Raw genomic sequence first — 14,247 nt, 5'->3', positions numbered from 1 at the left:
CCATGCATTTCCACACGCCGTCTCCTTTCTTGTCTCAGTTTCCCCTGCTCTTCCTCTCTCAACCCGACACCCCCTCCCCTTCCATCTGTCCACCTCTAACATCCTCCTCTTCCTCTCTCTCTGCCCCTCCCTCCTAATTGGCTGCATAAGCCAGTGCTTGCTGTGTCATGCCACGCTTGAATGGACCCCGATGTGTTTGTGGACCCATATGCGTGGAGGTCCTCTGCTCACAGGCTGCTGCCTGGGCTCGACTAACGACACCGGAGCCGTCGCTGTGGCTCTCAGCCCCTCCTCCTTTCTCACAACCTAATAGCCTGCACGGCTCTTCCATTATTGCGTCCATCCATCATCCCTCCGCCGCTGCTGCTCTGTTTAACTAGCTCATCTTTGTCCCTCCCTTCCATGTGACATATGCCACTTTTTATTACGGCGGCCTGACGTGCAAAACCTATTAGGCAACACGCACAACAAAGAAGTAAATGCATTTTTCGCACACGGTTTAAAGTATGACAGTAGTGCAGAAAAAAAACAGCAAAACATTGGACAATATATCACAAAGACAACGTTTTTGGTTGAGCTGGAGGGAGATATTGTCGTAAAATGATCAAATAGGACCTCCATGTGAAATAATCCTGTGTATATGGCAGACATGATGACTCTACATAGCAATAGTGGATGATATTGTGCAGATTTGAGTGCAACAGTGATCTTTATTTATGTTTCTGTGTCGGATGTGAGCGGATAATCCCACCACAGCAGGCGATGGAAGCACTGTTTTGATTTGTCCACTGTGTTTGTTTATGGTTTTGTAAATAGCCTTACAGAAAGCTCTATGCTGAAGATTCACTTGTTGCATACGTTCTTCACGGCCTTGACATTTTTTCCTCCTTTTATGAAAGATTACTACTCGATTATGATGTCACATCAGCAGCTAGTGCGGGTCAGCTGGGGCAGCCACACCGTTGTTGACAGTGGACTTTAGTCGAATAGCTACGCCTGTGTTTACACTTGTCCACTTGCACGCACTGATCCTGAGCCAGCTGCCTGTTTACACTTCTAACTTGCCTCATGCCAGTATTGAGATTGCAGTGTTGATTGGAGCAGGGATGGCAGGATGAGTGGCGCCGGAAATGAGAAAATCATCTGTGTTGCAAACATGAGCCTGGAAATTATAACTAGCTTTTATACATCCGATGCGATAGTATCCGTTTCATATATCGGGGAGGGAACTACGCGTTTAAAAGCGGCTGGTTTTGCCTCATTCTGACTGTCTCACTGCTCCAAAATTACAAGATATGTGCTGATTGGTTTTATACGGCTTCTGTGGGATTCAGGATGTTATGATATTTTGAAGCTTGGGTTCTCAGTGTTTCAGTTTATAGGCCACGCGAGCCGTGATGACGAGCAGACACATGTGAGTCACAGCCTGTCGGGCCGGAGGCAGATTTGACACTCGCACGATGTGCTGACATGAGGAAGATGTGGGGAGATGAGGTGACAATTTCATCTCTTTAGGGATGCAAATCTTCACAATCACACCATGTAATGTGTCAAAGTGTGAACGTGTGCATGAAAGAGCAGCCAGAAGAATGTCATGTGCAGCAATACTCATTATATTGGAGTAAATATTCCCCATTACCTGGAGATTAAAGCTTGAAGTCTTTGTTGAGTGCAGGAAGATGTGGTCACAGCAGGTGTTAACTGCAGTATTCTGACCTGCTAATGCACCAAATGTCTTAAGAGACAAATCATCATCTTTTTTTATTATTTCTCCAGAAGCAGGTGACTCCACAGCATCAGTATAAAATCTACTTGTAGACTGGCGCCGCCCTAGTGGGAGCTTGTTGCACTACCTCCGGTCGAAAAAGTGTCTCTAACCTTTTGAGATTTAAGACTAATTTTACATTCTTAACAACAACATTCACAAGGGAATAAAACATAGGCTTTTTTGTCCAACCCTTGGCATTTTTCCAGCTTCTCAAGCTCCTTCTTCTTGATGTTGCCATCTCTCGGGATTGTTACGTCTACCGCCGCTGCTTTCTTTGGGAGTTTGTCAACCACCGCAGCATCTGCTGGGTTAGCTATCGCCAGTTTATCAGTCTGGATTTGAAAATCCCACAGGATCTTTCTCCACCACTCTTGGAGGTGTCTCCCATCTCGGTGCAGATGTTCCTGCACACTATTCCAGCTGCTTGGTTCCATGTACATCCTACCTGCCATTGTCTTACATCCAACTAGTTGTGTAAAGATGCCTCTGGAGATGATCAACACATATCTGGAGCTAAGGTTTCGTCTACTGCGCTAGACCCTGGCCTCTATCACTCTTGTTCTCAAGGCCTCGTCTTGTGCTGCTGTGAATAATGGCTCTGTACCGTCCTTCAGACCTGCCTCTTCCAGCCGCTGGTAAGATTTCTCCAACCCAGACATTCCGTCAATCTACTGGTAATGCATGCCCTGCATGGGCTTTTCTTAGTCTGGATAAATGTGCTTGATGTTTGAGCTGTAAAAGAGAAGAGGAACATGTTGAACATAAGGTTTTTGTGTGTGTGTGTGTGTGACTTGATGTTTCCCAAGAGCCAAAGGAGTGTTTTTATTAACCTCTACTGTCGTCACTGCACAAAATGTGACTAGGTGGAGTATTTAATCCAAAAATAGACTATTTAGAAGTAGTTGATGGAAACATTAACTCAGCGAGGAGCATCTGGCTACAATAGTGCGCTGCTACAGCCATATGCCAGATACTTACCCTCCTATTTCCTGTGGGTCTGAAATGTGAAAAGATTTATTTGTAACTTGTATATTTAAGAGCCGTTCACCACTTGAATGTCTAGTATTTCTGTCTTATGATGAATCACAAAATGTATTTTTATTTAGCAGATGTGAACCAAATGCATCATGTAAATGACTTGAAACCAGCCAAAGACACTGAATCTGACCTATGATGTCACGCCACCCTCTTTTCTGTCGATTCTGCTGTAACCAGATTACTTGTGTGGCTTTGTCTTTCTTCCTCTCTTTCTTCTAACCTTTTTTTGTGGTGTAACGGAGGAAGAGAGCAGCAAGTCCCAGCCCGAGTTAGCCTTTCTTTAACATGTTCTTAATGCTTTTCCTCCGGTTGTTTCTATGTTTGGAGCAGTCTGATCACTAACATGTAGTTGAAGCTGCTTTTCCCTAAAGGTATTCGCAGCAACTTAACCTTGACTATCTTGTCAAGGCTTTCAAGTCATGTCTGCCGTATTGTGAGGGGAATATAGCCCACGGACAGTATCCGTCATTCCAAGTCACATGATCTTAAATGTGACGAGAAGTCAGCAAGTTCGTGTGGCTTTATCTTTCAGGCAACAATCCTCTGCCTATTTTTTATTTATTTTTTTTCTCATGAAGACACAGCAGGGTGCGACTAAATCAGGCTGATTTATTTGTGGCCAGCTGGATGATTAAAAACTCAACACTTTAAAAATCAGCTCATAATTTGTTCATCAGTTTTGCAAAATACTGCACGTCAGACAGTTCCCGTCTTTGTAAAAGCAGCGCTCTTTCTTTATTCTGCTCTCTTTTCCCTCCTGAAACTCTTTGAACCGAACGGCTAAAGATAGACACGTCTTCCTCGCCATCGTCTTCCTCCTCCCACCTCCTCGGTACCAGATGTTTGCTGTGCTTTCTTTCAGTCCTTTAGTCATTTGTGGATTGTTTTCCTGCAGAAGATCATGCAAACTTCATCATGTACCTTTTTTTTTTTTAAAAGATGCATCAGCAGCCCTCATGACATAACTCCATTCAAGCCCTAGGGGTCAAATTTGATTAGACTAGTCTAGATTTGCATATAAGAAATGATATGTAACCTTTCAGAATAAAAGCGTCTCCCAGCTCATATTCTGCCTGTACCTGAGTTGCCCTTTTAAAAAGTTCTTTAACCTTTTTCATTAAAGTTGCATCCTCCTTAAGGTCTGCTGCTCTTCGGAGTTTGATTACATCCTTTGTGTTTTCATATTTCCCAGTCATTCATAAAGGGGTTAAAATGTTTAAATCACCTTTTGCATCTTCTTCTCCATACCCCCCCTCCACTCCCACAGATCACTGGTCACCTCCTCAGTACTATTGCAGGGCTTCATTCCCATTGGCTGCATGTTAAAATATCCACTTGCTACTAGGGGTGGGTATTGGGAAGGACCTCACGATACGATACGCATCACGATACTTGAGCCACGATACGATGCAAATTGCGATATCCCGATTATGCGATATATCGCGATATTCTACATAGTTCACCGAAAAATTTAAAAATGCATTACACATCTTAAAATCCAAGTTGTATATATGTACATCAGAGGATAGTGATAATGCATTGGACAGTCAAAACAATGTAATTCAAACTTTCCATTTTAATTATGCAACATATTTGCATGAAAAAACACAGTGTATGCATTATTCTTAGATACAAAATACTCAAAATAAAATGCAGTGTCTCACCCACACTGAAATTGAAATCACAAAAATACAGTACAGCTACTTGCCCCTGACTTAAAATGACAAAAATAAAATGCAGTGTCTCACCCACACTGAAATCACAAAATAAAGTACAGCTACTTGCCCCTGACTTAAAATGACAAAAATAAAATGCAGTGTCTCACCCACACTGAAATCACAAAATAAAGTGCAGCTAGGGGTGAGCAAAAATATTGATACGGCAATATATCGCGATACATACATTGAATATCGATATCGTATCGGGAGACTATGTATCGCGATATATTGCCGTATCAATATTTTTGCCCACCCCTACTTGCTACACTGTTTGCTTTGCAGTAAACTGCATAGTTGACCTCCTTTGGCCTTTTTATTGTGGAGCTTCTGCTTCTAAATTAACCTGTAAACTACACAAACAAGCGGCTCTTTGATTCTTCATCATCATGTGTGCCATACACTTCATTTCTTCTCCTTTAGAGCATCATTTCCTTTGCTTTACACCAAAGCAGCTGCCCTCCTCCTGGTCATATTTTTGCAGTTTTCATCGGTAAATGGAGTGCATTTGTGCAGCTGCATCTTTTTTTTAAGCTTGTTCAAGGAAACGTTCAGTCAATTTACTTAAAGGTTAAGTTGTTTTCCTCTTTTAATAGTCCTCGGTTTGTGAGGCTTGAACTTTCCTCGGTTCTCTTTCCCAGTGCTGTAATATCAAAGATAACTGTATTTGTTGAATGAAAGGGTGAAGGGGAGGGGTGACGACAGAAGAACGCTCCACTGGGAAGGCCCCTGACCTTTAATCTTTTAGCCTGGACCCGGCGGACGCAGGAGGCAGATGAATGCTCGTCATGCGTGGACGAGATGGAGGCATCAGGAGGGAAAAGGGCATTCGGTTTGTGGTACAAATCCAGCTCCCTCCTTTCTGGGCGTCTCTGCCAGGTCAGGCTCTGTAAGCTTAAGAGTAGGGCCTCAGGTGGTAATTCACTTAAACCTGCAGCAGGATCTCTTGCTGAGGCTGTGATTCCATTAAAGTGACACCAGCACCTGGCTGGTTTATGGGAGTGCATCATTTTGCCTTTTATTTATTTTTATTTTTTCCTTCATTTTCATTCTCTTTGCATCGATTTTGACTTTCCTACCCAGGCGGAAAAGTTTGAAACAAAGACATTAGAGTTATACTGCACTGAGTTATGTTTTGACAAATATAGGCCCGTCGGAGAGAGAACATTAGTCTTCTCTTCTGTCTGCCTCCAGCCAGCTGTGATGTCATACCTTGCAGCAGCGGGAATGAACATATTTTAAAGCTGCGGACGGCACAAATAGACGCCTGTGACCAATGTGGAGCCACATGTAAGTGGAGCCAAATGGAGTAATGATAACGTCTCCGTAAATCAGCAAACCACCGGGCTTTTTCTGAGAGATGGAGCGGGTTAAATGTAAGGGCGGCAGAGTCTGGATCTCATTTTCAGCACCCTGAACTCCTCCGCCCTCCCATTCCCAGTTAGTGACATGGATAAAACCGACGGACGGACAGCTGGAGTTTCCTGACACGGAGTGGGTCATCGGGGAAATGAAGAATCCCGCACATCCAGGCTATTTCCTGTCCGGACTTAACAAACACATTTATGCAAGCGCGGGTCTGATTTCAAACACATGCGTGTGGATTTTGGCGACTTTTAATTTTAGGTCGCATAGACTCCACCATCGTGAGGGATTATGACAGGCCGAAATCCTCGTGTTGAGTGAGCGTGCAAAGCAGGAAGCTATCCATCAGCAAGGCCGTAATGAAACACTGTAAGAAGTGCCCTCAGCTGGCTTCAGTTGACCGGTTTTCACTGCCGCTGCTGTGGCATATGGGTTTGCATTTCAGCTGCTGCTTTAGTTGATCAGCTTTCATCACTTTTTGAAAGCGGAACATGACTTTTTAAATTGCTTCTCAAGTTTTCAGTCAGACGAAATCTCTCATACACATCAAGCCAAACGTGGACGTTTCTTTAGATCAAAAGAACAGGGGTCATCTGCAGGGTTAATCCTGGTTTGGTACAGTCCCCACTAGTGACTGACACCATATAGTGTGGAGATCAGGAGGGCTTTAGCTGACTGGACTGTAACAGCGCTGTACAAAGAAAAGGCTCAGTTTGTTTATTATCCAAAGTGACTACATTGTGATATTTCTCTCCTTGTATGTTAGGTTTAGAAGTGCGTTTGGGCACTCTGCACTTCCTCTGGCATCTCACCAGGCATCACAGGCATGACTGCGGCTGTGCTTCATCATGCTTTCCTTCCACTTGACAAATACATGAGCAGATTAGATAACCGTTCCTCCGCGGTGCATGCTGGCATTCCTGTGAATTTATTCATTCCTCCGGCTTCGGTTCTAGCAGGATGTGCAAATCAAATCACCACCCTCAGCTTTCACTGAGATCTTATGAAGACACGGGGTGAAAGAGAGGAGACATCAGCGCCACATCAAGGCTGCAGCTCGTGACGCGTCGTGGCATTGAGACTCTTTTGCAATGTTCTTGAAGTCCAGTCTGTTATGTCTTTCTTTCATTCTGTTTTGAGTTTGATACTTAGCTTTTCAGACATGTATTCAAAGTAAAGAGTGCCTGCATTTTTTCTTTTGAGTTCATATATTCAAAGTACTTGATGTTATTTGAATTCCATCACGGATGGAATTTAATATCTTAGTATCACAGAGGAGTGAGACTTTTTTAAACTAAAAGCAGTTGGATGCTGCTGATGTCAGCTTTTTATGCATTATTACACACCTACCTGCTTCTTTTGATATAATTCATCACCTCTTTGGTTATATAACTAAATATAAAATGCTGAACTTGTGTCAATCAGGCCAAAGGCTGCTTGTAGGAACCGTGTAGTTTTCCTGTACGTCCACTAGAGGGCGCTCTGCCATCACCTTTGACCGAGAGAAGCTCTGCCAGCATGCTGCGTCATCAACCATCAACTAAATGATAGTGGCATGATACAGTTTCAGACATTGAGTGTGTGGTTTTTATTATGCCATCCCTGATGTGGCACTGACTCAGTTATTTACGTTTGGATGTAAGGGTATTTCTGAAATCCTATAGTCATGTCCTCCTCTTTTCACTCGTTTTCCTTCTGTTGCATCTTAAAGTAAAAGTAGAGGGGTTGGGTGTGTCTGGTGCACAGCACATGACACATTGCAGGGCACTCGTTGATGTCACAGCACAAGGTTCCCACTAGGGGTCTATGAGCAGTTGTCATGGCAACAGGCAGCGAGGATGGCACGAGCTGAGCTGCATTTTTATTTTTTTTTGGTTCTAACATTTAGATAATTTCTGTTGGCATGTCCATTTTTGTACCTGTAGAGTCATTCATCATTTATTGTCCTCCTGTTTTTTCACGTGTGCAGATGGAGCAGGTGTCAGACGATGAGCTGGATCACGGGGCGGAGGAGGACAGCGACAAGGAGGACCAGGACCTGGACAAGATGTTTGGCGCCTGGCTGGGCGAGCTGGACAAGCTCACGCAGGTTAACACAAACACACGAGGAGGGTTGGTGGGCTTACGCAGAAACCGAATCACACAGGTAGAAGAGCAGAGACAAAGATGGACGAGGCTGTATCCATGGCAACCTTAACACTGCTAATCCTGTCTCTGTATCCTAGCAACCCCGTCTCCCACCCTTCACTCTACAATGTGTATGTGTGTGCAGAGACTGAGCAGTCTGGCAGACAGACATGGGTGTTCAGATCCCCTGCTTTGACACATCTTGATGTCAGAACGTGTGTGTGGTTTCTGAATAAGTGAACCTTACATGTGTGCAACGCAGAGTCTGGATGATGGCAAGCCACAGAAAGCACTGCAGAAGCCGCCTCTCCGGCAAGAGACGAACATGGCCAACTTCTCCTACCGCTTCTCAATGTATAACATAAATGGTGAGACTTCATCTCCTCACAGAGTATTTAACCATCCCTCCATTACGTTGCTCTCAACATCCGTCCTTTGCCCTCTGCAGAGGCGTTGAACCAAGGAGACACGGTGGACCTGGACGCCCTGATGGCCGACCTGTGCTCCATCGAGCAGGAGCTCAGCACCATCTCCAAACCAAACTCAGTGTCTCGTGGCCAGAAAGGCCAGCAGAAGGCCCTTGGAGGGCGCAGCGCCAGCACCAAGCACACCGGCACCAGCGGAGGGGGGAGCAGTGGAGGTGCACAATTACATCCATTTAGTCCGCTGTTTCATTTGAAAATGGTCATATTGTTAATTTTTTACCCCTTCACAGTTAAATAAAGTCATATTCACAGTTTTTCCTTTAAACTTTCCCAACAGAACCCATAATTTAGAACCTCTGACACGTTTGAAAAGCCAATGGGAAGAAGAATTAGGCATAGAACTTAATGAGGATGTATTAGACTCCACATTAGATAGGATACACTCATCCTCAATTTGCTTAAGACATAAGGTAACACAGTTCAAAATTGTACATAGGCTACATTGGTCTAAATCAAAATTGGCAAAAATAACACCAAATATTGATCCTAACTGTGACCACTGTGGAACAGCAACAGCCACTTTATCCTATATGTTGTGGCTCTGCCCAAAATGAACAGAGTTTTGGCAACCTATATTCAAATTATTTTCTGAGCGGCTAGGAATACCCATAGAACCTCTTGCCATAATAGCAGTATTTGCTGTAGTACCGCAGGGCTTCTGCCCCACTCATCATGGCAAAAACATGATAGCCTTTGCCATGTTACTGGCTAGAAGGCTCATATTGCTCCTCCAACGTTAAGTCAATGGATCAGAGATCGGACTTTAGAAAAGATCTGATATGTTACAAAAGGCTGTGCCATCAACTTCTATTCTATATGGCAACCAGTTCTAGATCAGGTTGAAAAGATAGATGCCTCAGAAATTTCCAATGTATAGATATAACCCCTCCTTCTCTTTCCTTTCCCTTTTTTTTGTCTTTCTTATTTTTGTTTCGTTAACTTAATTTGTGTTTTGTTTGTTTGTTCAAAATCAAATATCAGGTTTACTGCTGAACCCGTGATGTAATGTGGACGTGTGGTGGTACAATGGGGTGGGATTGTGTTGAAATGTATTGAAATGCACATCAAATTTTATCTTGTACAATTAAAAAAAAAAAAAAAACTAATAAAAATACTTTGAACAACAACAGGAAGCACTAGCAGCAGTACCCGAGCATCGCCCGCCAACACGGTCCGAGGCGGCAGCGTCGGCGCTCGGCCCGCGGCCTCCAACATCTCCCTGGATGACATCACCTCTCAGCTGGAGAAGGCCTCTCTCAGCATGGATGAAGCAGCACGCCAGACGTCCTCTTCATCCTCCTCCTCCTCATCGTCGGTGTCCTCCACCACCCTCCGGCGGCCCTCGTCGGGTTCCACCGGCGTAGGGCAACACCGACGGACGGGTTCGGTGGGCACGGTGAGCGAGCAGGAGGCGGCGTCTCAGCGGTCCAGTGTGAACTCGGCGTGCGCCTCGGCGTCCAGCATGGACTCCCTGGACACGGATAAAGCACTAATGGGGGGAGAGGTGGACGGCCAGAGCAGCTCTGGAACACCGGGACCAAACCAGGCCAGTACAGAGGTAAAACTGACTCAGGAACCCACAAAGCACGTACCAATGATACCTCAGAAGTAGACATACTGTAGTATTATTAGTTTGAATTCGTGTTTGTGGGCCTGATTATGGGAAATAATCCATGAGATGTGATGGTAAGTGAATTTTGTGAGTAAGTGGTTGGCTCAGTCCAGTTTCTGAATCTGCCTAATTGCCTCATCAGCCTAATTGACCCTAATCCAAGCAACACCTGCATGTTTACACAGAGCAGCCTGTCTGAAGTGCATTGGATGACATCATTAAACACATTGCAATCGTAAATTTTCCGAATTGCAATGTTAACACCTACCCTCTTAACCCCTCTGTTAACTAGCTAAGCATACTTGCTCTCTAACAAAAGCAAATGATTCCCTAAAGTGTCGTTAAGATGTGTTTAACCTGCTTTAGATGCAGCGAATCTCCGCTTATGCTTGTCGAGAACTTTTGAAGCGTTAAACGGCTGCAGTAAAATACTGCACGTCCTTTGGTCGCCCTTTGCATGTGTTTTATTTTGTCTGTGTTTGCATCCTCTCTTATATCACCGGCCTCTTTTCCACACACACACACCCCGCCTGCACCTTTCCCAGCATGTCACGATGCGACGGGCCAACGGTAAGCCGGCCAGGCGGCAGCTTGACTTCACCTCACAGGACGGTGAAGTGGATCGAGCCACTGTAAGTGCATGTGTGCGAGCTTGCATGTGTGCATGAGAGGCTGCATTCAGTGTGAGCCATTTTTTTGTATTTACTTGTAATATTAAACTTTTTTGCAAGAGTTTGATTATATTTTCATTTTAACGTGCAGTCATGAGTGTGTTGGCTCCTGATTATTTATGTTTAATATCCAGATGGAAGAATATACTCCAGCCCATTTTCAATGATGTTGTCTTCAGTATATCTTCAGTACTTTTACAATCATTGCTTCTTTACCCACAGCTGCAGCTATTGACAACCACTGAGTGCTGCATTTATGGACCCTTCTCTCGCTTCCACGCTTTTTTGTTTTCAAATAAATACAGAAAAGAAAAGATCAACACGCCTGCGATTAATACGCTTCAGAGAATCATCTGGCACTGACTTCTCTATATGTTCTCTCCTCCACTGCTCCTCTCCTCTCCTCACCCAAGCATTCCTATCTGGACCGAGAAACCTCGCTCATTCTGAAAAGCATAGCTGGAAAGCCTTCTCACCTCCTGACCAAGGTGATTTTCTCACACACTCGCTGATCACGGTGTGTTTGTGTGCGTGTGCTGCTCCTCTCTTCTGCTCTTGCATGTTTTATTTGTGGAAAAATCCATCATCTTAGATGCTCACGCTCCAACTAATTAAAAAAGCTGATCATTTTCGAAGCAGCATAATGTTCACTTCGACGTCTGGCGGTGGATTTGCATCGTCCATCAGGACCTGGGGCCTCATTTATAAAAGAGTGCGTAGGATTTATACTAGAAGTGTACGTGCGTTCAAAAGCCGAAAATGGCGTGCGCACAAAAAAATCCTGATTTATAAAACCGTGTGCACGCACATCTGCACGCAATGTTCTCTTTATAAATCACAGTTAACCTGGAAGGTTGCGCAGGTGAATTCGCCTCATATCCCGCCCTCTACACGCCCACTTTCTACCATGAATGGTCAATGCAAACTACTTCATGACTGTATTTGCATATGAATGAGCCTGCTGATCATGCACAGCGCCACCTGCAGTCTGTTTTATACACTGCTGTCCGTCAGGATGAATGAGACATGTGTCAAGCCTGGCCACCGTGCCACTAAATTTGTCAGAACCATGTTTGAGGCACAATTGACATTTGTACATTTGTACATTCATGACATTTGTACATTTATTGAATGCAAATTTTTACGGTTCACACAGACAAATTCATTTTCGCTCAGAGCCCTTATAGCAATGTGAGTGCAGCCAATAGCACCGATTACATTTGGGAAACCTGCCATTGCTGCAAATTGCCTTTTAATGTTGGCCTGTTCACCCACAGTGAAAGGAAACCGGATTTATCGACTGGTCATTTTAATAATGCCATCCAAAACGGCTGGCTTTATAGTGCTCAGTGACGGCTGTGATATCCCAGACCTAAAGACGGAATGTAGATATTATATCGTACCTCAAAGGGGCTTTAGGCAGAACATGTAACATTATTTATTGGTAATCAAACACATACCTGTCGGCTAATTCCCGCTGGAAAGAGCATCCTGACCATCCTGATCCATTTACGTGATCCTCAAGCAGTGCCAGCATATCCATTGTGCAGCATTACGCACGGCTGTCACCACGCAATTTAAATTCTTACTCAGCAATTGGACTGATTGTTACACACCTTGTCACGATAAATAATCAGTCTGGTGCTATTCACCACTCTATACCATTTAAAGATGAAAGTATGATATATGAACGTAGTACCTACTGCAAATACAGGCGTAATGGCTCACTTACGGAACACATGGATCTATAACACTGCCAGCTTTTTTAATCCCAACCTTTGCGTAGAAGGTGGCGTGCGCATCTTTCAAGCCCTGTTTTGTGCGCACGTAAGCTTTATAAATGAGGCCCCTGGTCTGTTTTTGTGAATAAGTAAAGAGAAATATTCACATTTAAAGCCAATGTTTGACTGAAATTAGTGCAAAAGCAATTGGGCAAGTTCTCGTTTTGAATAATGGCAGTCACAAATCTCAAAAGTTGGCATTGGAGCATCTTTTACGACTGTTGCACAACAGCTCCACACATTGCTGGCATCAGTCGTATTTTAATCATTTTAAAGCATTTGCTATTTATTGATTTATTTTTTAGAATGAACAAGGACGTATATCCCATAAGACAAGCGTAACAGAATGGATTTTTCCCCCTTTCCATTTTTTCCTCACATAAATTAGGTACTTAGTCCTGGTTTCTACGTGCTTTCACGTGTAGTTTTCAGTTGCATGTGATCTGTTTTAATTCACTTTTTCTCTCTACGGCTTTTGATTTGATTTCTTTTTCCATTAAGAAATGAGCTTGGGAGCTTTATGCAGTTAAGGCTTCAACAAAGTTTGGATTAATCAACAGGAAGTTTATTGTTCATAAGCGGTTTTACAGCTTGGAATTAAAACGGCAAGTGCTTTATTGAGGTTTGGCTTCTCTGGTTTTAAGAGTTGCTGCTTTTCTGTGAGTTGGAGGTCGTGCTTCAGGATAAATCTTTGGAAACTGCTTTTATTTTCCAGTAAAAATCCTCTAAAAGAGCTCATAAACACCCACATTTTTCATATAGGAGCAAGCACGGGAAAAGACTTGTTTCCTGAACTCTTTCAATTGGGGATGTTAATTTCTGCAGAGCCATCATTTTACCTTTTTTGCCTTTCTTCAGCAAAACAATGGAATTAATTTGTCGGTTTCTGGCATCTCGGCTCTCGGTCGGTCTGCGTCTGCAGAAAGCGCATAAATACTTCTCAAAGAGTGCATTGGAGAGGGACCACTGTGCAGCGGCTGCGAGGGATGTTTGTGCTCCGCTTTCAATGGAAGCCGGCGAGCCGCAGTCACAAATCAGAATACTGAATGTGCACGGGTGTCTGGGAAGCGAGGCTGGGAGAGAGCGCAAAGACATCAAAGGCAGAGGGTGCCAAGATTTTTTTTTCCCACCAGGCAGAAGAGCCTTTTTAAAGTCGGCTGAGTGAGGAAAACGTCTGAAGAATAGGAATCAGATTAATGTCTGATAAAAGCACGCGTGTGTGTGTGTGGGGAGAATGAGATGTGGAGGTGACACACAAGACCCCATGTGGTTCCTTATATACCGTGACCAAGTCTGACTCGGGACTGGAATCTGCACAGCTCCTCTGACCTCCTCTAGATTCCTCTCACAAACACACACACTCTTCCACTCCAGTGACTAAAAGCCTGCCACTTAGCCTTGACCAAAGTGACTCTTGGTTTGATTGTATTAATGTGTGTGTTACTTGAAGTTGGTCATGTGGAAAAGGTAGTCTGGGTCAAAGGGAGGAGGGGGGTGTTCTTGAGATAAGAGGTTGTAAAACCCCTCACCCGTCTCTGAACACAAACACTCGTGCATACGTGCAGACTTGAAATATTCAGCACCTCAGCATCTCATTCAAGCCAGTTCCCCTCGCCGTCCCTGCCACTGTAGTTTAGCTTCAGGACCCGAGTCAGTCACGGTCCAACCCCTCGCTCTGATTGGCC

General features: G+C 44.1%; 1 protein-coding gene across 10 annotated transcripts in view; it reads left to right on the top strand.

Annotated features, from left to right (window-relative positions):
• The window catches only part of raph1b (Ras association (RalGDS/AF-6) and pleckstrin homology domains 1b), a 38,181-nt gene that overhangs the window by 13,496 nt on the left and 10,438 nt on the right, over window positions 1-14,247 (top strand). For 5 of the 10 annotated variants that reach the window (XM_061715932.1, XM_061715930.1, XM_061715931.1 and 2 more), the window contains 6 exons: window positions 7,856-7,975; window positions 8,276-8,381; window positions 8,462-8,653; window positions 9,629-10,056; window positions 10,656-10,742; window positions 11,195-11,269. In XM_061715932.1, coding sequence (XP_061571916.1) covers window positions 7,856-7,975; window positions 8,276-8,381; window positions 8,462-8,653; window positions 9,629-10,056; window positions 10,656-10,742; window positions 11,195-11,269 — 1,008 coding nt within the window. The remainder of the gene's footprint in view (window positions 1-7,855; window positions 7,976-8,275; window positions 8,382-8,461; window positions 8,654-9,628; window positions 10,057-10,655; window positions 10,743-11,194; window positions 11,270-14,247) is intronic. The other 5 variants (XM_061715935.1, XM_061715936.1, XM_061715937.1 and 2 more) reach the window with 3 other exon arrangements.

This window comes from Cololabis saira, chromosome 24 (genome assembly GCF_033807715.1).
Source record: "Cololabis saira isolate AMF1-May2022 chromosome 24, fColSai1.1, whole genome shotgun sequence".
Lineage (NCBI taxonomy): Eukaryota > Metazoa > Chordata > Actinopteri > Beloniformes > Belonidae > Cololabis > Cololabis saira.
The sequence above is the reverse complement of the archived record's forward strand: the minus strand, read 5'-3'. Positions and strand labels throughout refer to the sequence as shown.